At 37.2% G+C, this 23,670-nt stretch overlaps 1 protein-coding gene across 16 annotated transcripts in view; it reads left to right on the top strand.

Annotated features, from left to right (window-relative positions):
• Nucleotides 1-1,521: 1,521 nt before the first annotated feature.
• The window catches only part of LOC6539975 (DEAD-box helicase Dbp80), a 221,905-nt gene continuing 199,756 nt past the window's right edge, over nucleotides 1,522-23,670 (top strand). For 7 of the 16 annotated variants that reach the window (XR_006245284.1, XR_006245286.1, XR_006245285.1 and 4 more), the window contains exons 1-4: nucleotides 1,527-1,669; nucleotides 1,728-1,840; nucleotides 19,298-19,429; nucleotides 19,479-19,698. Coding sequence is in view for 11 of the 16 variants with exons in the window: in XM_039377374.2 (XP_039233308.1) it covers nucleotides 1,622-1,669; nucleotides 1,728-1,840; nucleotides 19,298-19,429; nucleotides 19,479-19,698 (513 nt within the window). In the remaining 5 variants the exon portion in view is untranslated. Of the gene's footprint in view, nucleotides 1,670-1,727; nucleotides 1,841-7,599; nucleotides 7,637-7,711; nucleotides 7,769-15,085; nucleotides 15,844-19,297; nucleotides 19,430-19,478; nucleotides 19,699-23,670 lie in introns of those variants that run through there. The other 9 variants (XM_039377375.1, XM_039377377.1, XM_015189343.2 and 6 more) reach the window with 5 other exon arrangements.

Here is a 23,670-nt window from a genome sequence, read left to right as displayed (position 1 = left end):
ACAGCATGTCCTGATTGGATGCGCCCAAAAGCATCACCTGTGGGGCTTGTCAAGTTTTATTGATGGCATGAAACTTTTGGCAATTGGAGAATGACCTATCTTCTTTGATTGCTTTATCTCATTTTCCAGCTTCACCTGAAAAGTACTGGATTTGGGTACGAACTTTTTCTTATTTGTATTGTTCTATTTATAAAATACGACTCGGTAGCGTCGCTAAACTCCTTCATTGACGAAAAATTAATGGCTGCAATACTGCTTTGCAACTCTCTCTGCTGTAGACCCGCTATAACATATCGAGTGACTGCAGCTTCATTAAGCTAAAATCGCAAATCAAGTGCTGACTTTTATGAAATTTTAAAATTTTTTTATTTATTTCATTAATTTGTTCCTCCAATTTATATCGACTTTCCAAAAACAATAATAAAAGCTTTGGCTGCGAATATTTTTTGTGATATTGTCTCAATGACAAATTTTATTTGTAGAACTTTGTGTATACTCTCGTTCCGAAGATACCATTGAGCTCCAGTTATTTTTCTCAGATTCCTAGACTGTGCTCGCTGTTCAGTGTCGATGCTGTTTCTCGATGCATTGTCCCAAAGTTCGGAGCCATAGGTCCATATGGGTTTTAGGACGGAGTTGTAAAAAAGGAATTGGTACTCCAGACTTAGGGGTGAGCGAACGTTTATAAGCCTGTGTAGATCCCTTTTTTTAAGTTTCAGGTGCGTCGTCTTGGGGTCTATATGTTTCCGCCAGGTGAGTCGCTTGTCCAGATGAATACCTATGTATGTTACGTCATCGGCTTGTGGGATAGGAGTGTGGTTCATAACCAAGGGCGGCAGCTTTGCATGTTTAGGGTAAACGTAAGGATTTTTTTTGCATTTTTGTTTTTTTATTATATTTGTAAAGAATTTCGGAAATAAATTATAGATTTTTATTTCCACTGTATTTTTAGCAGCCCGGTCCATACAAGCCCGACCACTGTGCGTTGGTATGGAATGTATCATTCATTAAACTTCGTGAACTATAAATTAGGTTATTTATAATATTTTTGTAAGCTTTAGAAATAAAGAATAGAAAAAATCAACACCGAATTACAAAAATTGTCCTTAGGAGTAATGGTCAAAAATATTTTTTTAATTCCTTGGTAATCATATAAGAATCGCGACATCTACTGCATGAATCGGTCGCTTCTAGAATTTTTGACGGATCGAAAGCAACGACAAAAATCAAAAGTAGCAGAAAGCCTAGTGCTCCAACTTTTGCCTCTGGGACCACCAACGATTTCCGAAATTCGTCGCTTGCCACAGCGTCGACAACCAAGAGAAAAACAGCTAAGCAATAACTGAGTTTAATAAATGAAAGTTTTTTATTTTTATCTGCCATAGATTTTACTTATTCTTGCATGAAAACAATATTTTTTGTGTTTGGATGGGAACACTGTGTAAAATATACGTAGAAATTTTATATAATATAATTCAACAAAGTATGGACACTGCATAAGACGTTATGTGGAAATAGGCTATTATTTAACCTATCAGTGCCAATAACTTTAAGGAAATACCATTTGGTAGCTCTGATAAAAAATAAACTTAATTTCCTTATTGCGACTAACTGTGTAAATATGGGCGATTGGGCTAAAAAAGCAGAGGATCAGGAGGTGTCTCAGCTGGTATTTGGGTGTTTATATAATTGTTTGTAAATATTTATCACCCATTTCTTTAATTTAGGTTGACAAACTTAATATAGATTCTGATACTGGTAATACCCACAATAAAAAGTGTTTAGATTATGATTTACGAGTTTCTAAATCAGACGAGGAAAACGAATTTGATGTCGCTGAGTAAGTTTTGTTGAAAATGTAATTAGCTTCATAAGAATTACTGTGCTATTTAGTAACTTGATACCGCAACTGTAAATAATAATCGGACATCGGGACTACAGTTGTTCGCAGCTTAGTTCAACCAGTGCTAATTTAAATCTTTAGGGGCCTCCAAAGATTAAACAAGAAAGTTATCTACATAATTTAGGCGCAGTGGTTTCTTCTTTGTAAAATTCTAAAAATCTAAAGATCTTGCGAGAACGTAAAGGAAATCCTTTAAGAGCCCAGCACAGCAAACAAATTTGGTGGCCACGTACAGTAAATCACATAAGTCATAATAAACCATGTGTTTTGTTATGTTTTAATCAATAGGTATATTGCCTGAGAATATCGTGTCAAAGTTTCAAAAACTAATTCTTGATATTTTGGAAGATACATACATATGGCTTCCGAAAGTTACTGGCGTCGAACCAGTCTTTCCATGACTGCAAACTTTAAAAACCATCTCGAAACTATCAGGCATGCTCACGTAATCGAATTCGTAAGATTTTTACAATTTCGATTTAAAATCGTAAGAATGTTTCGATTTGTAAAACGGGCATTTTTGTATTGCCGAAATGAAAAGTAAATGCCATTTTAATATCAAATCAAATCATATTTACTAAGGGAAAAAATAGTTTACCCAGTGGTCTATTGATGTTTATTCCTCATCACCACAAATTAATTCTGCCACTCAGTCATTTTTCACGTTGCTTGATTTTGACAAATAAAATAAACAAGGTGCTTGAGCAGCAAGAAGCGATATGAAACAGAGGTCTGCATGAATACAGTCAAAGCAGCATTTGGTACTCTTACTCAAAGTTCTGATTGACTGAGTGAGACATTGAATAGAACGGATTTGGCAAATGTGGTAAGGCTATGAGTAAAAAATTTACTATACCCGAACGGCGAGGCAATTCACGAATGAGTACTCGCGACCGAGTACTCGGAATGACCGAAACGGTTAACTGTGCGCCGCATTTGCGACGTCAAATTTATTGAGTATTTGTTTTTTCGTTTTTGTCTTGAAAGAAAAATAGGAAGACATGCATTAAACAATTACTGAATGCAGAAACAAAAGTTTGTTTATAGTATCAGAATTGTTAAAATAATTAATAGTAATTTATAGTATCAGAATTGTTAAATTAATTAAATTTCTAGCATCTGAAAATGCTCTATTATTAATGTGTTATTCTATTTACACATATATTATGTATCTACAAATACGTACATATGTACGTAATTAACTTAAAACTTACGCTTTCGTTCGAGCTCTGAATTCTCATCATTGCCTATGCAAGCCATGAACGACGAAATTGCCAAAGTTTTATCCGAGTACTCTAAACATTTACTCTGCATTCACTCATTCTATTCATTCCGCTTTGGATTGAATTTCACTCATTTCGCATACAACGAAAACAACGCTAGCCAATGCACAATTTACTCATTTGAAACCGTTTCGGCACGCCGAATTGCGAGTTAGGATTGTGAGTACTCAAATAACCGAAAATTTTGAGTGCACACACCTCTAACATGAAACGAGACATTCCGATAGCAAACATTTTTTGAAAACCACAGCACCTAAAAACGAAATCTTACGAAAAAAAACAAGAGAGAAGGCTATAGTCGAGATCCCCGACTATCTGATACCCGTTACTCAGCTAGTGGAAGGGAGAAGGAGAGTCTTAAACACAGTTTTTGGCGGTTTGTAGGCGTTATAGTGGGCGTGGCAGAAAGTTTTTTGGCAAATCGATAGAAATTTACAAGACTAATACAAAAATGAAAAAATATCAAAACATTTTTCAAAAGAGTGGGCGTGGCAGCTTTGGGCGGTTTGTGGCTGTTATAGTGGGCGTGGCAAAAAGTTTTTTTGCAAATCGATAGAAATTTACAAGACCAATACAAAAATGAAAAAATATTAGAACATTTTTCAAAAGTGTGGGCGTGGCAGTTTTGGGCCGTTTGTGGACGTTAGAAAGGGCGTGGCAACATGCATCGACAAACTTGCGCTGCTTCTATGACCCTGGAGTTTGTATGCTTAATCTCAACTTTCTAGCTTTTGTAGATCCTGAGATCTCGAGTTCATACGGACGGACGGACAGACGGACGGACAGTTGGACATGGCCAGATCGACTCGGCTATTGATCCTGATCAAGAATATATATACTTTATATGGTCGGAAACGCTTCCTTCTGCCTGTTACATACTTTTCAACGAATCTAGTATACCCTTTTACTCTACGAGTAACGGGTATAATTACGATTACCGGAGCATGCCTGTATGTTTTTCACAATGTTGCGAGTGACAGTTCATCAGCGTTTATCTAGCTTTCAGTTTAAAGAGCATAAGAAATTGCTCTATATAGACTAAAGATTAAAAAAAAAAACATTTAGACACTTTTTGAAAGCTTATGGTTGCTAAATTTTTTGTGACGAAAAAAAAAAAAAAACCTCTCGAGTAAGAAAATAATTGGTTTGTTGACCTTAGACTGAAATTGTGGCGATATGATTTTAAGTCATATCATAACCCTTGGAAAAAAAAAATGTTGTATTACCTCAGGCACCACTCCAAATAAATATTATATGGATTTAAAAAGTGACTGTAAAAAAGTGAGTGCAAAAATACATTTTTTTTCGGCCTCTAAAGATAAATCCCCTCGTTACAGGATGTTTTTTTTAAGTTTTTGCAAACGTTAGTCTCTGCATTCCATTGTAATATATTCATGCACAATTTCCTGATTAAAAAGTTTCCATAGTGAGTTTTCTTGAACCTTAAACAAAAGAACGTTGACAAAAGTGCTCTAATAAAGAATTTTGTCTCACTATATTAGACGCTGTTTTAAAGTTTTTTGCTAGTCATTCATGTACATTCGTATGCCTACAGTTAGATGTTTACATAGAATGCACTGAAAATAGCAACCTTTTGAAGCCGGAATGAAAAAATTATTGCAAATGAAATTTGGGCGTATTGCAGGCTATGCAGAAACCGTTAATAAATACTCTTGTTTCGATTTTGTCCGATCCGTTGAACACAATATATTTGTTTTAAATCTTTAGATGGAAGTGTAGGAAAGTACCATCTAGGCAATGAGAAACGTTTTTTTTATTTTTTAACGCGCGAGTCCCACGGCCACCGCCACAATTCAATTCAATTATTTAATGCGACTTACCTATTTATATCGATTCTTGATGTGTTCATATTATTCGTGTCTTGTCCGGGGATCTGCAATTCGCAGTGCCGAGTTGCCCAGTCGCCTTGCTAGGTTGTTGCAATACATGTGTTTTTAATATATCTGACACAAGGTAAGTAACATTTACAGATAATTTAAGATTTTACAGAAATCTTCCGTAAACTTCTATTGAAGATATCAACTGCCAAGAATAGTTGCCTGTTATAGAATTCAGAAGCCTATAAACAATTCTTCTGTTTTCTTTAATAGAAAGGGCTATTACAGTTTGAAAGTCATGGTGGTAAGTACTATGACTACATCAGAGAGCTGGAGAGCTTTATTTAACTCCCTACAGGAGCGCGGAGATTGGAACATATCAGCATACATTTAACTTATGGCATGATCTAGCCAAAAACATTGTCGAAGTTTATCGAGTTGCTTAAAAGTCGTTTTCCTGCCTGCCTGCAACGATGCTTAAATTATGAGCCATTGTTTTGTTGCATGGTTGTAAATGTATGATGTTCTTTGCACAATCTATGTAGAAGGAGAAACTTGATCATTACCGAGGAATTTCAATTTGACGATACAAAGGATACTTTGGACGACAATGAAGTAGAAGGAGATGATGACGGACAGCCTGAACGCGATGAAATTGTTCAGTCTCTCTTAGTGTAAAGATTAAACAAAAAGTTTACAAAAATAAAATTTATTTCATCACACCTACGGTTTTTTTTATAGTTGCTTTATTGGTCTAATTGGCTTAATATGGTATGGTATTTATTAAGAAGTTACTTCTTGATTGCATTATCCTCCTTTTGGATTGCAACCGCTTCCTTCTGGACTGCAAGTGCCTCCTTTTGCAGTCGCGCAGGCTTTGCAGGTCGAGAGAAGCGGCAGGATTGTTGCGACGACGCTTGAGTCTCGGCTCTTCGTCGACATTTTAAGATAATGGGTATTCTGCAAGTTATTTTTTATTTCGTCAACGCTCTTTATATTCAGCACATTACCCACGGAGGATGGAGCTTCATATACCGAACTACCAACTCCGTCCACCATCTCGCTGTGAATAAGTTGCCCTGATCTCCGCCTTATTTTTGGCAAGTTTCTTGCAGATGCATCCTTTCCAATCACACCAAATCCACTTCACTTATTGACAGTTGTCAATAAGCCCCCCCCCACCAGTAGCCCTGATCTCCGCCTTAATTTTGGCAAGTTTCTTGCTGATGCATCCCTTCCAATCACACCAAATATGGAATATATTACTATAATATTCCACTTTTCTTATATTTGTGGAATAATCCTACCTTTTTCCACTCTGAAACATCTTTTATTGAAGGGCCAATTCAATTCAAGGTGCTGGAAAAATTGGGCCAAATTTGGGTTTTCCTTCATGAACCCAAGCATTACCTCGTCCTGTAATGATGATTTGTGCATGCCACCAAAAGCAATAGCTCTGTGTTTTATTGAAAATAAGGACTCAATACTTTTGTACTTACATTTCCAAATATGCATTCATATGCAGCTTATACCGCTGTTTACCAGAAAATAGAGCGGACACTTTTTTCACAGTTTATTTCCGATGTTCGCAATTACTTTTTTACGGCACTTTGACCATTTAGGTACTTAAATTAAGTAGCATTACTTACAAACACCACTTTCGGCTATCCTTTTAATTTATTAATGCATTTTTTTATATTTTATTAGTATTTTTACCTGCCTTTTTCGTTCCACGAACAGTATGGCACCCTTCGCGATAGCTTTTGGTGACGTACTTATCGACCCCTTAGCAAATCGTAAATTGTTGCCGACGGCAATATGGCAGAATGATTTGGAATAAACATCAATAGACCACTAAGTAAACTGTTTTTTTTCCCTTAGTAAATAAGATCTTATTTGATATAAAAAAGGCATTTAATTTTCATTTCGGCCAGACAAAAGTGCCCGTTTTACAAATCGAAGAATTCTTACGATTTCGAAAACTGGAGCAAAAATGTTTCGATTTCAAATCAAAGACGAAAAAATCTTACGAATTCGATTACCGGAGCATGCCTGAGTATTCGTGGTTTGTTATGGTGGGTTTTAGCAGCAATACCGTATAATTGGTAGCAAAAAATAGGCCAGGAGCTAATATGCACAATATTCTTATAATGGTTAGCAGTCACTTAAAAAATGAACAAGAGAGAACGCTGTAGTAGAGTTGCAGACGGACATGGCCATATCGACACGGCTATTGATCCTGATCAAGAATATATATACATTATATGGTTCTTCCTTCTGCCTGTTACATATGTACTTTTCAAAGAATCTAGGATATCCCTTTACTCTACGAGTAACAGGTATAAAAACCCTCGTATTCGTCACGAAAATTAAAAAGAAAAATTATGATTTTCTCGATTGCATTTCCACCAGCAGAGTAACGTCTAAACTCGACTAAAGCGCTCACTCTTGTTTTTATAAGTTTTTTTAGATTTTGTCATTGGATGCCTTTTTAGGGGCAATACTAGTCCTTTAGCTTATTGTATAAAATAAATGTATACAATTTGTATTTTGTTTTTCTTTGCATCTCTGCGAGACTGCTTCAAGCATCGTTCTTCGGTAAGCTAGGAAAGGTAAATTAATTACCATTGTTCTACTGGAATAAGAATGTAATATAGAGTTTGCATCTCAATTTTCGCGCCGTAAAGCAAACAGTCACAAATTTTTTTTGGAGTGAACAACTCTATATTGTGGACCCCAAACAGGTAATCCATACCCAAAAATCGGACGGACTAGTGAAATGAATAAGGTTTTAGTCATGCAAAGATAATTAAATTCCTTTGGACCACCATTTATAAGTCCTAGCACACGTCTGGCCATATTAAAAATAAAAGAAATATGCTCTAAAAACTAAAGTTTAGGTTTCAGAAAAAGACCAAGTGTTAGTGTAGAGTGTGTCGCGTGTCTTGGGTAGACATGACAAAAGGTCATAACTTTACCACTTGAAGCCATTTAAGTTTAGTACGTTATCCCGGAACCATATTTTAAAACCTATTTCGATCAGTTTGTAAGCCCGAATGGCTTCAAGCATCGTTCTTCGGTAAGCTAGGGAAGGTAAATTAATTACCATTAGTCTATTGGAATAAGAATGTAATATAGAGTTTGCATCGCAATTTACGTAAGTCAAACAGTAAGAAATTAGAATTTTTGGACCGATTCAATGCGATACGAGTAAACAACTCTATATTGTGGACCCCAAACAGGAGAATCGGACGGACTAGTGAAATGAATAAGGTTTTAGTCATGCAAAGATCATTAAATTCCTTTAACCACCTAGACCTAGAAAACCTCTGGCCTTATTAAAAATAAAAGAAATATGGTCTGAAAGTGTAGAGTGTAAGTCGCGTGTCTCGGATTGACACGACAAAAGGTCATAACTTTACATTTGAAGCCATTGAAGTTTAGTACGTTATCACGGAACCATATTTTAAAACCTATTTCGATCAGTTTGTAAGCCCGAATGGCAAGAAATGTTCTTATACTGCAGGCATAATTCAACATCCTCTGCGTACATAAGTACACGCTAATGTTTTATTACTAAGGGAAGATCATTTATAAACAAAGTAAAAAGAAGCAGACCAAGGTGGATCCCCTGTGAGACGCCGGATGTGACTCGGAGAAGACAAGAAAGACAACCCGTTTATAAAGGACCCGTTGCGTCCCGCCGTTCAGATAAATCCAATTTGAAAGATCAACAGCGAAACCTAATAAATCACGTTTTCTTGCCAAAAGTTAATGATTAACACAGTCAAGTGCTTTACTTAAGTCAGTGAAAATGACATCTGTTTTAAGATTCATTTTGAAGCCCAATATTACCAGAGAATTTATATATTCTGAGAATTCAGAAGACGGCGGAATAAAGGAACACGTAATATAAACAGAGCGATCAGAAAAAGTATTAGAAAATGTCATAAAAAAGTACCACCTCTGACGTGAGGATAGACCTAACCGCAATTAGGACTCCACCCACCCGTCTGGAGGTAGCCTGTATATTGTGTACATAACCAGGAAAACTTCAGAGTTAAGTATCTCCGGCTTTAACCAAGTCTTATCTTGAACGATGAAATGTCCCTAGCGTAAGAAAAGTTAAATTTGTTGCTACATGAATTTTTTGTACATGATTCATGTAAAAAAAACGCGTCGTTTTATCGATGGTGCTGGATAGCTCAAGAAATATTTAAAATATAATTTTTTGAGTGACTAATATAGGATACCCAGCGTATACGATAAATTTAAGCAGGTGTTTGTCCAGTCGTGTCATGTTTAATTTTATGGTTGCATGTCTAAAGGATTGTTTGTATCTTGCTTAATTTTACTTCTTCGTCATCAGATAAATGATTATATTTTTCGTTTATTGTTTTATGTAGTATTTCGATATATATATTTTTTGGACGGTACTAAGAATTTTAGTATAGTTCCTCTACTATGAATAATAGTAGTAGAAATTTTCAAATTAGGCGAGGCAAAAATATGTTTGACATTGATAGTTCGTGAGATCGAGGGAACTACTTTAGAGGCCGAAAAAGGGATATGAAGACCATTCTTTTAATATCCATGTTTGGCTATGCAACCCGCCGCCAGTAGCAGCACATCATAAATTTAATTTAATTTATTTTTATCATTCTTGTACATTGATCTGAGCAGCAATAGATTTTGCATTCCCCTTCGTGTTGTGTTCCTCTCTCTCTGAATAGAGAGCGAGTACAGCTGTTTATCTTTATCTTGTAGCACTTGCTCATTTGACTTCTGCATAGCAAAGTCAGTGACAAAGTAAGTGTTGATCACATGGTACTGCTGTAATCTTTATTGTTAACTCAAAAACAGTTAAACTTATTTCGGTGCACTTGTGTGTGTACAAGTTAATAAAACATAAATTCAAGTTGCCTGACACCCGCTATTGCGCAAACAAATCTTCTAATGTAAGGTGCAATGCACTTGACCAAAACACTCAGCCATGACCACACGAGCGTCTGCTTCACCACACGAGCATCCGGTCCACAAATAATAATAATGTCCTTGCCCAAATTGCTGACCTAGCGCCTGCGACACTTCCGCGGTTCATCAGCATCGAGGCCTCTGCCGCGACCGACGCCAGCGACAGCGTTTTTTTTAGGGTCAGATTAGGGTACAATTATTTTTGTCGTCAAATATAACCAAATAAAACGGACGGTGCTTGACCACTCAACAAATTTTAATTTCTTACTATGTATTATAAAATATTTATTATACCCGTAGAGTAAAAGGGTATACTAGATTCGTTGAAAAGTATGTAACAGGCGGAAGGAAGCGTTTCCGACCATATAAAGTATATATATTCTTGATCAGGATCAATAGCCGATTCGATCTGACCATGTCCGTCTGTCCGTCCGTCTGTCTGTCCGTATGAACGTTGAGGTCTCAGGAACTATAAAAGCTAGAAAGTTGAGATTAGGCATGCAGACTCCAGAGAAGTAGACGCAGCGCAAGTATGTCGATTCATGTTGCCACGCCCACTATAACGCCCACAAACCGCCTAAAACGGCCACGCCCACACTTTTGAAAAATATTTTAATATTTTATCATTTTTGAATTGGTCTTGTAAATTTCTATCGATTTGCCAAAAAAACGTTTTGCCACGCCCACTCTAACGCCCACAAACCGCTCAAAGCTGCGACGCCCACACTTTTGAAAAATGTTTTGATATTTTTTTATTTGTAGTAATCGAGAGAAATTTACAAGACTAACAAAACTGTGAAAAAATATCAAAACATTTTTTAAAAGTGTGGGCGTGGCGGTTTGTGGGCTTTAGAGTGGGCGTGGCCAAAAGTTTTTCTGCATATCGATAGAAATTTACAAAAATGTAAAAAAATATCAAAACATTTTTCAAAAGTGAGGGCGTGGCAGTTTTGGCCGGTTTGTGATCGTTAGAGTGCTGTGTCTATGTCTCTGAAGTCCGCATGCTGAATTTCAACTTTCTAGCTTTTATTGCTCCTGAGATCTCAACTTTCATACTGACAGACGACCAGACGGACAGACGGACATGGCCAGATCGACTCGGCTGTTGATCCTGATCAAGAATATATGGTCGGAAACGCTTCCTTCTGCCTGTTACATACTTTTCAACGAATCTAGTGTAACCTTTTACTCTACGAGTAACGGGTATAAAAATTGTCATTAGAGAATTTAGTGTGCGACGTGTGAGAAATATAAGAAGACAATGATTCTTCGGTGCATTATTTTGCAATAAGCAGTTTCCAAATTTTTATTTATTTTATAAATATTAATTTCTTACTGTGTATTATGAAATATTTATTATCAACATATTTTGGGTGGGAAAAAAGCGCCAACTGTTTTACTTTTTAATTTCTCTGAATCCGTTTGCTTAAAGCTTATACGCAGGAGCTCCTAGATTTTTTGAAATTTTCGCTATGTAACCGAAAACACATTTAATTGAAGTATTTTTGTTGCATTAACAAAGTACGAAAGAATGAGCGCGAATAGTAATTGCGATAATAAGTGATAATATAGGACCCCATTACAATTGTAACGGCCTGCCGTGGAGATCCCTGTGTTCCGATTATTACATATTATTAATTATTAATTGTCAAGATAAATAATAATATTTAAACGGTAGCTAATTCGATCGGCGATGTTAACAAATGAATATTTAAATAAAAGAACTTCTTCGACATCAATTTGTAAATAATATTTTATTAGATCATATCGAAATAGGGATGTCGTGATATTAAAAAAATATCGTATCGATGATATTTTTTTTATCAAAACAAAATGATGATAATATTTAAAATATCACAAAAAAATATCGATATGATGATGTATATGATATTTTTGATATTTTTTTTTTTTTCAAATAAAATTTTATTTCCCCACAATGAAAACATAAAATTTTCTTTTTAACTTAATTTTCATATTTAATTTCATATTTATACCCGTTACTCGTAGAGTAAAAGGGGGGTATACTAGATTCGTGGAAAGTATGTAACAGGCAGAAGGAAGCGTTTCCGACCATATAAAGTATATATATTCTTGATCAGGATCAATAGCCGAGTCGATCTGGTCATGTCCGTCTGTCCGTCCGAATGAACGTCGAGATCTCAGGAACTACTAAAGCTAGAAAGTTGAGATTAAGCATACAAACTCCAGGGAAATAGAAGCAGCGCGAGTTTGTCGATTCATGTTGCCACGCCCACTCTAACGCCCACAAACCGCCCAAAACTGCCACGCCCACACTTTTGAAAAATGTTTTGAAATTTTTTCACTTTTGTATTAGTCTTGTAATTTTCTATCGATTTACCAAAAAACTTTTTGCCACGCCCACTCTAACGCTCTCAAACCGCCCAAAACTGATACGCCCACACTTTTGAAAAATGTTTTGATATTTTTTCATTTTGCGGTTTGTGGGCGTTATAGTGGGCGTGGCAACATGCATCGATAAACTTGCGCTGCGTCTATGTCCCTGGAATCTGCATGCTGAATCTCAACTTTCTAGCTTTTATAGTTTCTGAGATCTTGACGTTCATACGGACGGACATGGCCAGATCGACTCGGCTATTGATCCTGATTAAGAATATATATACTTTATATGGTCGGAAACACTTCCTTCTGCCTGTTACATACTTTTCAACGAATCTAGTATACCCTTTTACTGTACGAGTAACGGGTATAATTAATCAAATTCGTTTCTTAGATCAAAATTGATTTCGTCAAAATCGTCTTCTAGCACAATCACGCACACATAGACAATATCTCTTTTATTGTTTTTACTCACACAAGCAAGACAATGCTATTTTTAGATTTTTGCGCTCTCAATTTTAGGCGAGCGATAAGAGAGCAATTTTGGTCGTCACCAAAAAAGTGGCTGAATAGTGCAAAACCTATGTATGGCCGTCACGCATCTGTCTTTGGTGAAACCCAGCTATTATGGTAGAGAATTTGTTATATTTCTGGATACAAGATTCCAATGCTGCACTTCGAATCGTGGTTGTAAAACCTGGGAAAGCCTTCAAGAACTCTAGAAATGGACTTGTCGCCACTACACCTTTCACTTGCTGACCTGTCTGCAATACTGTAGACCACACAATTATTGATTGGCCACAATTCAGAAGACTGTCTCCCCAAGATCGCTTACAGGATGCAAAAAGGTTGGATTTATGCCAACACAGTAAGCACAACAAATTGCTACATTTTCGCTTATGACCTTTGTCATCATACATCCAGCCTGCTCAACCTCAACTAGCTTCTGATACTTATTACAATGTATTGCAAGTAGTTGCTTAAGGATCAATTAAACTGGTCAATCTTCTTCCTTAGTGGCTCAAAATCTCGGATCAGACTTTGCCTTGTTGGTCATTGCCGTCAGAAATATTCAAAATAAATCAGGATCTTGGGTTCCTTGCCGCGCCTTGCTTGACTATGGCTCGAAACTTCACATAACCACCTCTCGTCTGGCACACACTTTCCAACTGACCATGTACAAGTCTGCAGCTAAAGTTTCTGAAATGGGTGATGCCAGATTAAGTTTAGCTGAATGTATGGTAAATATTAATTTCAAACTTCAGAGTTCGTTGCCTATAACGCAGCTCTGGAAGCTCCTAATATCACGGACAACAAGCCCAACCTAACTGTAAACTCTGAAGACTGGAAAGTACCAATTCTTCAGGCTTGAATTGCTGATAGGCGCTAGTCTGTGATGAGGCCAAATAAAATTTGACATTCTGTAAAAAACTCGTTTCGGATGGGTTTTTACTGGTGGTAGATCCAATCCTAACAAGGCTTCATCATCGACTGTTAAATCAAATGCGCCTCAAATGCCTGATGATGACATCCGTCTGGAGGAACTGTTTCGCAAATTTTGGGAGATAGAAACCACTGCTGAATCCGTCTCTAGGCGCACAAAGGAAAAAATCGGCTTCGAGGCCCATCTTAAGTCTACATAATTTAGGCTTTCATCTGGAGAATATTCAGTTGGACTTTCTGCAAAGCAGAACCCGGAAATATTGGTAAATATTGGCGCTAGTCTATTCTTTGATCTGCTGTGTGTAGGCCAAATAAAAATGCCCGATGGACTCCCCATTCTCCAAGAACTCCTTTTTGATGGATTGTCACTGGTGGTAGCTCCAACCCTAAAAAGGCGTCATCATCGACTGTTAAATTAAATGCGCCTCAAATGGCTGATGATGACATCCGTGCGCAAATTTTGGGAGATAGAAACCACTGCTGAGACCGACACAAAAACTCGACTGCGAGGCTCACTTGAAGTCTACGTTTTCTAGGCTTCCATCTAGAGAATATTCAGTCCGACTTCCTACAGAGCACAGCCCGGAAATATTGGGAGATTCCTATCACCAAGCCTATCGCCGTTTTTTAAAACTGGAAAACAAACTGGATCGCCAGCTCAAAGAGAAGTATTTGGCCTTTATTCATGAGTACTTATCTTTAAATCACATATAGCTGGTTTATCTTTATCTTTATTCAAATCTGGAAATAGGTGATATTCCTGAGGATCACGTAACAATTTCAAATTCCTTCAAGGGGACTGGTTTAGACCTTTGTTGCCTATTTTATTACAAAAATCCTGTTCGATACAATGCACCCATCAAGTGCTATATTTGTATCTTTATCTGCTTTTCTACAAAGGCTGTCCATCTTGATCTGGTGCAGGATCTCTCTACTTCTGCATTTCTTAATACATTGCGTCGATTTATACTGACTCGGAAAGCCTGCACGCATATGGTCGGACAGCCACCATTTTTGTCGGCGCTCAGAATGAGCAGAAGGATCTTAAGCGTTTGTTCCTGAACACATCACATCAAACTGCAGTACACGATTTCTGCTTGACTGATAGCATTGAGTGGCGATTCATCCCTCATCGCTCGCCTCATTTTGGAGGCCTCTGGGAGACGGCTGTAAAAACAGCAATCATAATTTTTACCGAGCTGTTGGCCCTGCCGTTTTTCCCGCTGATGACCTGTGCACACACATTGTGGTAATAATTAATTCAAGACCTTTAATTCCTCTTTCAGAACACCCTGACGACCTTGAAGTACTAATGCCAACGCACTTCTTAGGCACGACCCCCATCGTCTTGTCTGCTGATCTACCAAAATTAAATCTCAACCGATTGGATGGCTTGCAGCGAATAAATTACTACCAGCAAATACTCTTGATCCGGTGGAGATGTAATTATCTAAAGCTTCTTCAGCAGCGTTCCAAATGGCGAGCACAGAAGACAGACGTTCAAATCGATAATGTCGTTTTAGTAAAAGACGAACACCTGCTACCCCTCAAATGCCCACAAGCTCAAATAATCAATCTGTGATCTTTGGGCCCGATAGCGTCGCTCGAGTTGCTGTTCTCTTAGAGCCGTCGCTAAACTTTGCGTTCTACCCAAAGTGGAGATGATGTTGTCAGCCCGTGTCCTTCAACGGGGGAAGGAGGTTTGGTTATGCAGAGTTTTTTTTTATTATGACTTACACAAATAGCGGTTCCAGAATAAGTGATTGAGAATTTCCGTCAACGCGCAACCCTACCATGAAAACCTAAAAATTCACAAGGAACTTGGAATCCCCTTAGTCGCCGATCTCTAGGCTCAGCGAAAGATCCCTGAGAAGGCTAGAGAACCCTCACAACTATCTCCCCAAAATCCTTATGGACAACATCCACACCCGCAGACGACTGAAGGAAAAACATCCTCTCGACCTCCCACAACAATAGACAATAAATTAATAAAATCCCGCAACAATTACATGTAGTACTTCCTTAATAAATATCTTTATAAAAATCGACTATAGTGCTTCTATTGTGGCTGTGAGCGTAGAGATTATGTTCTAAAATTTTCAAGGCACGTTTGTATGTGAAATGCTGCTGGGAATTTCCAAATGGCTCTTCAGTCTTATGGGAATTGAAAAGATTCTAAAACTCCGTCTGCCTGACCTGGTTAGCAAAAATGATTTCGTATTATTGCGTCATACAATCATACTATTTTTTATATTGTCGTTGTATTTGTGGATTATGGTGCGTTTTTATACCTTCTACCCTCGTAAAGTAAACAACTGCCCCGCCCACATGTTTGAATAAAGTTTGATATTTATACCCGTTACTCGTAGAGTAAAAGGGTATACTAGATTCGTTGAAAAGTATGTAACAGGCAGAAGGAAGCGTTTCCGACCATATAAAGTATATATATTCTTGATCAGGATCTATAGCCAAGTCGATCTGGCCATGTCCGTCTGTCCGTCCGTCCGTCTGTCTGTCCGTATGAACGTCGAGATCTCAGGAACTACAAAAGCTAGAAAGTTGAGATTAAGCATACAGACTCCCAAGACATAGAAGCAGCGCAAGTTTGTCGATTCATGTTGCCACGCCCACTCTAACGCCCACAAACCGCCCAAAACTGCCACGCCCACACTTTTGAAAAATGTTTTGATATATTTTCATTTTTATATTGGTCTTTTAAATTTCTATCGATTTGCCAAAAAACTTTTTGCCACGCCCACAAACCGCCCAAAGTTGCCACGCCCACACTTTTGAAAAATGTTTTGATATATTTTCATTTTTGTATTGGTCTTTTAAATTTCTATCGATTTGCCAAAAAACTTTTTGCCACGCCCACTCTAACGCCCACAAACCGCCCAAAGCTGCCACGCCCACACTTTTAAAAAATGTTTTGATATTTTTTCATTTTTGTATTAGTCTTGTAAATTTCTATCGATTTGCAAAAAAACTTTTTGCCAAGCCCACCCAAACGCCCACAAATTGCCAAAAACTGTCAGTGTTTAAGACTCTCCTTCGCACTTCCACCAGCTGAGTAACGGGTATCAGATAGTCGGGGAACTCGACTATAGCGTTCTCTCTTGTTTTTCTTATTTTTGTTAGTCTTGTAAATTTCTCTCGATTGTTTTTTAATAGCGTTGTTTATTCATATTTCTTTTATATTATGTAGTTTATGCGGTATATGGTCAGAGCATACTTTAAAACTACTTTCGATGAGATAAGGACGGAAATATTTAGTTGCACACGCTTGTAATTCTTTTTTGCATAATTTATCTCATGTTCGTTCGGGACTTATGTTATCGACAAATGGAATAATGGGTATCTCGGGATAAAGAGATTTTTAGCTATGTTTAGTGTCTGGGAAATTTGCTTATACCATATGATCGTCGGGTTCTCGGGAAGTAGAAAAGCGAGAAAGCACGCCCAAAATGTCTCACTTCTTCACTCAAAAATTGTCACGCCCACATTTTTTCATTTTATAATATGTCTTGCCAATTTGGCCACCCCCACAAACCGCCCAAAACCGTCATGAACAACAAATTTGGAAAAATGTGTTCTTATTTGTTCATTTTATTATTTGCTTGTCAGTTATCATTGATAAGGGATTTAAATATTTATGTCGTATTGATTTAAATAACTCCTACTGTTGGATCTGGACTTAAGCAATTGACGAATGAAATACAAGTAGTTGCCCGGGTTTGATGTCTAAGGTATTTGCTTATGAATTTATTCATATCTTCAACATCCGATACATACTGATTATACATATATAAATATATTTACAATCTCAAACTCCTGGTTGGGTTGTCTGTATCTTTCCCCATCTAATAAGATTAATTTTTTAAAGGCTATGAGTGACTCAAGAGATGGTATAATTATTATCAAACCAAGCACTCGAAAGTATCGAGTCACAATTTATTGATAATGGAGATGAAATCCGTGAAATCCGTGCTCTCATTTCAGACCTGATATTAATGACATCTGATGCGAAAATATGACCAAAGATGATTAAAGTTAATATTGCTGTGCGAAGTAGATAGGTAAACCGACCCACCTGTTACTAGAGGTCTTTCGACATCGGTTTCTCTTTCGGGATAATGATTAACCGTCTGTTTCGAGACGTTCTTTAGTTTAAAGTTAATAAGCTTTGGCGTATTTACTACACCTTCTGAAATGCAGGTCATTAACGAAAACTTTCCAATATCCAGAAAACTCTTGACCATCAAGAACTCTTGTTATAGTTATGTCGGCTGTTAAACTTGATGAATATTAGAATAATTGTGAAAACGTGCTTACGGTATATTCTTAAACGGTAGTTGTGGAAAGAGCTTTGGTTAGAACTAATAGCCCTTTAACCGCGTCACTCGAGGCGGCACATTCTGTGTTGTCGATCAGGACGAACAAATTTACCGAACAAAATTACCTACAGGGTTCCTGCAAATGGAAAGTGATAGGGATAGCCGACAATTCAGAGAAAACTTTGTAATTGAGTGGAGTATATTTTTGACCTTTTTTGGGAAGTCCACGAATTTTGTCGGGACCCAGAGTATATACGGACTCAACACTTTCAAAATCGTTCAGAAAGAAGTTATCGTTTATAATGTGGCACAATTTATATACATTGTATGAAGAAGAATATTCTATACAACCTATAAAAATTCTATATATAAGTAATAGCATTTACTCCTATGCTTGATTGCATTCTATTTTTGGCCTTTTTATGGAATATAAATCCCATAAATCAGGAACCATCGAATACACACGTTGAAAATCTTAAAGAAGGGAGTTTTTTTAAAAAGCCGGTTAGCACATTAAATTCGATTTGGACACATTGTATAGGCGTGGCAAAAAACTTGCGCTTATGTCATGCGTCTATGTCTCTGCAACCTTTTTCTCAACTTTATTTTTCACACAGGCAGACACATTTCGCCAAATCGTTCATTAGATCCTAATATAGAATATACTTTATAGGGTCCAAAAACACATTTTCTTGCAATTGTTTTGCCACGCACACTCTAACGCTCTGAAGCCGCCCAAAACTACCACGCGCACACATTTGAAAATGTTGCGAATTTGTCAATATGCCATAAAATTGTGTACTTTCTCGTATGGTGTGGGGTACCTGAGTAACGGGCATCTGATAATCGAGCATGGCAAGCATCTAAAAAAAGTGCACTGCGTATGAGTTATTGAAATTTGCATGTTTAATCTTATATTGTTCCCGTTATCAGTGCGTTCTTACGGACAGACAGACGAACATAGCCAGATCGACTCCGCTAGTGATTCCAATCAATATATATACTTTTTACAACTTCGATTTTAATTTCCCTTACTGAGTAAGGGGTATCTGATAGTTAACGAAATCAACTTTAGGGTTCTTACTTAATTCGTTCTTTATTAGTTCTAAGTATGAGTAACGAACATACAACTATTTAAAATACTTGTTTTCTTTGATTTTTTAGTCCAGCTGAAACAAGTCTCCTCATAAAAATACTGGGAAAGGGGCTGGTGAACACAAAATTATCTCTCGACATCCAACAAAAAAATCCAAATTCACCCTTACATTCCGTGAAAACATTTGAAGCTTTACACCTGTAAGTAAACGGATTAGCATTTATTCTTTCAGCATGAACTTTTATAAAGTTTTACAAACATTTTATTTTTTAGAAAGGCGTCTTTGTTAAAGGGAATTTACGCAATGGGTTTTAATACTCCATCAAAAATTCAAGAAACAGCGTTGCCCACTCTACTTGCAGATCCACCACAAAATATGATAGCACAAAGCCAGTCTGGGACAGGCAAAACAGCTGCATTTGTATTGGCAATGCTTAGCCGAGTCAACGTCAACTTAAATCATCCTCAGGTACTTAAATTCGTATAAAAAACTAAAAAATATTTATTTATTTATATTTAATGCTACCATACTTTAAATTCTTCCCAAAGGGGAAAAACCAACTTATCAATAACATATAATTTCGGCTTTAATTTTTTCCTATCCGGTATAATCCAGGGTATAATAATAACCGATACTCCTTAAGTAAAAGGGTATTAAAGTGTATATATTCTTAATCAGGATCAATAGCCGAGTCGAACAGAAAATTTTTTCCATTATATTATTTGTCCTGCGATATACTGAAATATTGAAATTTCTCGTGGTATGTTGTTCTCAAAATGCAAAATCGTAATTTCGCTGAACTTGCGAAAATCATGCAAGCAACGCCGGCACGTGAGCCAGTTAAAGGTAGTAAATTGAGCATGACAATTAGCAACCCAGTGGCTTATGCACATTTCGTATCACGTTATGAGTTTTAGGACTTATTTCTCCAGCGCTTCGAAACCGGAAAGACGCCTGCCGCAATGCTTTTGAATTAACTCAATTCTTGGGCAAAATCACCATTAATGAAAATACTATGGAAATATTCTTTTATGTAGTCTCGAATAACCAATTGAATAGTGATCTTTTGACAGAGCAAGAACTACTTCAACAGAGCTTTTGAGTAGTTTTGAAATCATATAAGTTTAAAGTTGTAATATTACTGAAAAGTCGTTTACTTCGTCTGACATTGCAACTGAATTGATCGATAATAAACAAGAGAGAGTGTTCCCCGACTATCTGATACCCGTTACTCAGCTAGTGGGAGTGCGAGGAAGAGTCTTCAACTCTGACAGTTTTTGGCGGTTTGGGTGCGTTAGAGTGGGCGTGGCAAAAAGTTTTTTGGCAAATCGACAGAAATTTACAACACTAATACAAAAATGAAAACATATCAAAACATTTTTCAAAAGTGTGGGCGTGGCAGTTTTGGGCGTTACAGTGGGCGTGGCAAAAAGTTGTTTGGCAAATCGATAGAAATTTACAAGACTAATACAAAAATGAAAAAATGTTTAAATATTTTTCAAAAGTGTGAGCGTTTCAGTTTTGGGCGGTTTGTGGGCGGGGCAACATGAATCAACAAACTTGCGCTGTGTCTATGTCTCTGGAGTCTCTATGTTTTCTGTCAACTTTCTAGGTTATGTAGTTCCTGAGATTTCGACGTTCATTCGGACGGACAGGCAGACGAACAGACGGACATGGCCATATCGACTCTGCTATTGATCCTGATCTATTGATCCTGATCAAGAATATGTATACTTTATATGGTCGGTATACTTCACAGGCAGAAAGAAGCGTTTCCGACCATATAATGTATATATATTCTTGTTCAGGATCAATAGCCGAGTCGATCTGGCCATGTCCGTCTGTCCGTCTGTGCGTCTGTCTGTCCGTATGAACGTCGAGATCTCAGGAACTATAAAAGCTAGAAAGTTGAGATAAGGCATACCGACTCCAGAGACATAGACGCAGCAAGTTTGTCGATTCATGTTGCCACGCCCACTCTAACGCCCACAAACTGCCCAAAGCTGCCGCGCCCACTCTTTTGAAAAATATTTTGATATTTTTTCATTTTTGTATTGGTCTTGTAAATTTCTATCGATTTGCCAAAAAACTTTTTGCCACGCCCACTCTCACGCTTACAGACCGCCAAAAACTGTCAGTGCTGAAGACTTTCCTTTGCACTTCCACTAGCTGTGTAACGGGTATCAGATAGTCGGGGAACTGGACTATAGCGTTCTCTCTTGTTTGATTTGCATGTGCTGCTCGACAGTGTTACTTGCCATTGTGGTTTGGGAGGACGAAATATATATAACATTATAGCATTTGACATCTGTCACTCAAACAATATGGCCGCAATGAGCTATCAAAGTTCGAGCGTCCCTATTGAATAACCGTTTACGTTCGTAAATTCGTTCCAAATTGCATAACATGTAGTTCTGTGAAATCACCTTCTGGAAAAGTTCACGCGGAACTGCATTCAAAGACAAGTATACCGTGGCATACGATTTATATCAATATAACGGGAAAATTGAGCGGCTAGAGCGATTTGAAAAAGTATGTCATTGTCCAGATGCTTATATAAAGTTTGTTTATTTATATCACACCTTAAAGATAGACACCAAAAGTTGTGTTAAATCTTATCATCGCCGATCAGGACAAATGTTTCACCAGCTGTACGTTTTTAGAGTTCCATTTTACAAAAAAATTAAACTTCAAATACAGTTGCTACAGGAGCAAGTCGTGCAAACGGGCAGGTCGAACGACTGATGAGTACGCTAAAAAATTTTTTGTCAGTGATAGAATCGAGTCAACGATCATGGCAGGACGCTCTTGGCGAAGTTCAACTGGCACTGTGCTGTACCATTTGTCGTGCCACTGAGGCAAGATCCCTTGGAGTAGTTTCCCTTGTGAGATTGAATGCGAAATAGAATCGGCAAGCATTGGAGCTCATGCTACAAAAAATATGAATTCCTTAGCGTCATATGACAAACCCAGATTTGACAGCAGTAAGGCAGCTGTTGTTAAGCACCACGTAGGTGACTATGTGTTATTGAAAAAAGATAAGAGACACCAAACCAAATTGGATCCGAAATTCAGAGGACCGTTTTTGGTAGTATTTGAAGTATACGCTGCAGTCATTGAGAGGTATCCGAACGTTCAAGTATTGTCTTGAGAATATAATAAAAATGGCAGATGTCAAAATTCCAAGCAAATTGAATAACGAAAATAGAAAGAAACGCCCGCTAATGAATTCAGTTGCGTCCAAAAGTGACGATGACCTGTGAGTTATCCGTCGAGATGAGACAATGAGTGACTATTGAAGAATTATCCGTCCAGGGGAAACGACGACTGAGTAATAAAAAATTATTTGTCTAGGTGAGAAGATGAATATGGGACAAAGAGTTATTCGTCTAGGTAAGAGGATGAGTATGATTTAAATAAATGATTAACAATGTAATAACTGGCGGACGATCAATATGTGGCTTTTAATAATAGGCATTACTAAAACAAGTTGTTCATTAAAGAAGGAGAATATGAAAATGTAATAAGTTATTTCAGCAACAATGAACCAGTTGCTGTTTTTATTTGAAAAACAAAATTTATGGAATAGACCTAATAAGTAAAAGTAAGAGTGAAATGAATTAGATGTGACCGAGTTTTTACGAAAATGTGTTATCTCAGTATTGAAATGTATATGTCAGAATGGCCGTGTCGGGGTGAAATTAATGGGCATGCACATAGGCGTTATTTGCTTCTTATTGCGTTTGTGGCAAAGTAACGTGTGTTCCAGACTGTACTGTTTTTTCTTCTCCTTGTGTTCTGCTTATTTCATTAATTGTCAATGTAGGGGAGTAAAACGACAAATTATCTGAGAATGGGAATAAATGTGTTATAGCGAAACCGATAGAGGCTTGAGGACAGAGCGTCAGTTTATGTTTAGAAGCCAAAGCAGAAAAGTGAACTCGTTGATGCGCGCAGCCTTACAAAATCGATCAACTATGGACGACCCGATATATACATATACACATGTCGGAGAATTATTTTGTATTGCTAGACTTAATTGTAGGAAGTATCTCAGTGTAATCAAGTATGAAAATAAGGGAAGAAGAAAAGGACTGGAAAAGAGCTTTTCCATGAGAGAGAGTGGCACAATGTAAGAAAGAAAACGAGATTTAAAATATAGTAATGCAGTTCGAGAACTCCGCCGAGAACAGTAGAACTACTTCAAACAAATCAATAATTGCGGATCTACATGGTCTTTCTTCTCCAACATTCATATATACATATATAGACAAATATACATATATAACCATATATCTGGAGTTTTATTATAAATATTTTTAACTTTATTAGTATTTAAAGATCCATTAATGAAGAACACCATCGCCTTTATCGACGTATTGTCGCTCTTGCAGCCACACTGGCAGAACGCACAACTTCCTTCCTCAACTAGCTTTAGGT

The sequence above is a fragment of the Drosophila yakuba genome, unplaced genomic scaffold (genome assembly GCF_016746365.2).
Source record: "Drosophila yakuba strain Tai18E2 unplaced genomic scaffold, Prin_Dyak_Tai18E2_2.1 Segkk5_quiver_pilon_scaf, whole genome shotgun sequence".
NCBI classification, from domain to species: Eukaryota; Metazoa; Arthropoda; class Insecta; order Diptera; family Drosophilidae; genus Drosophila; species Drosophila yakuba.
This window is presented reverse-complemented; position numbering and strand designations above follow the sequence as displayed.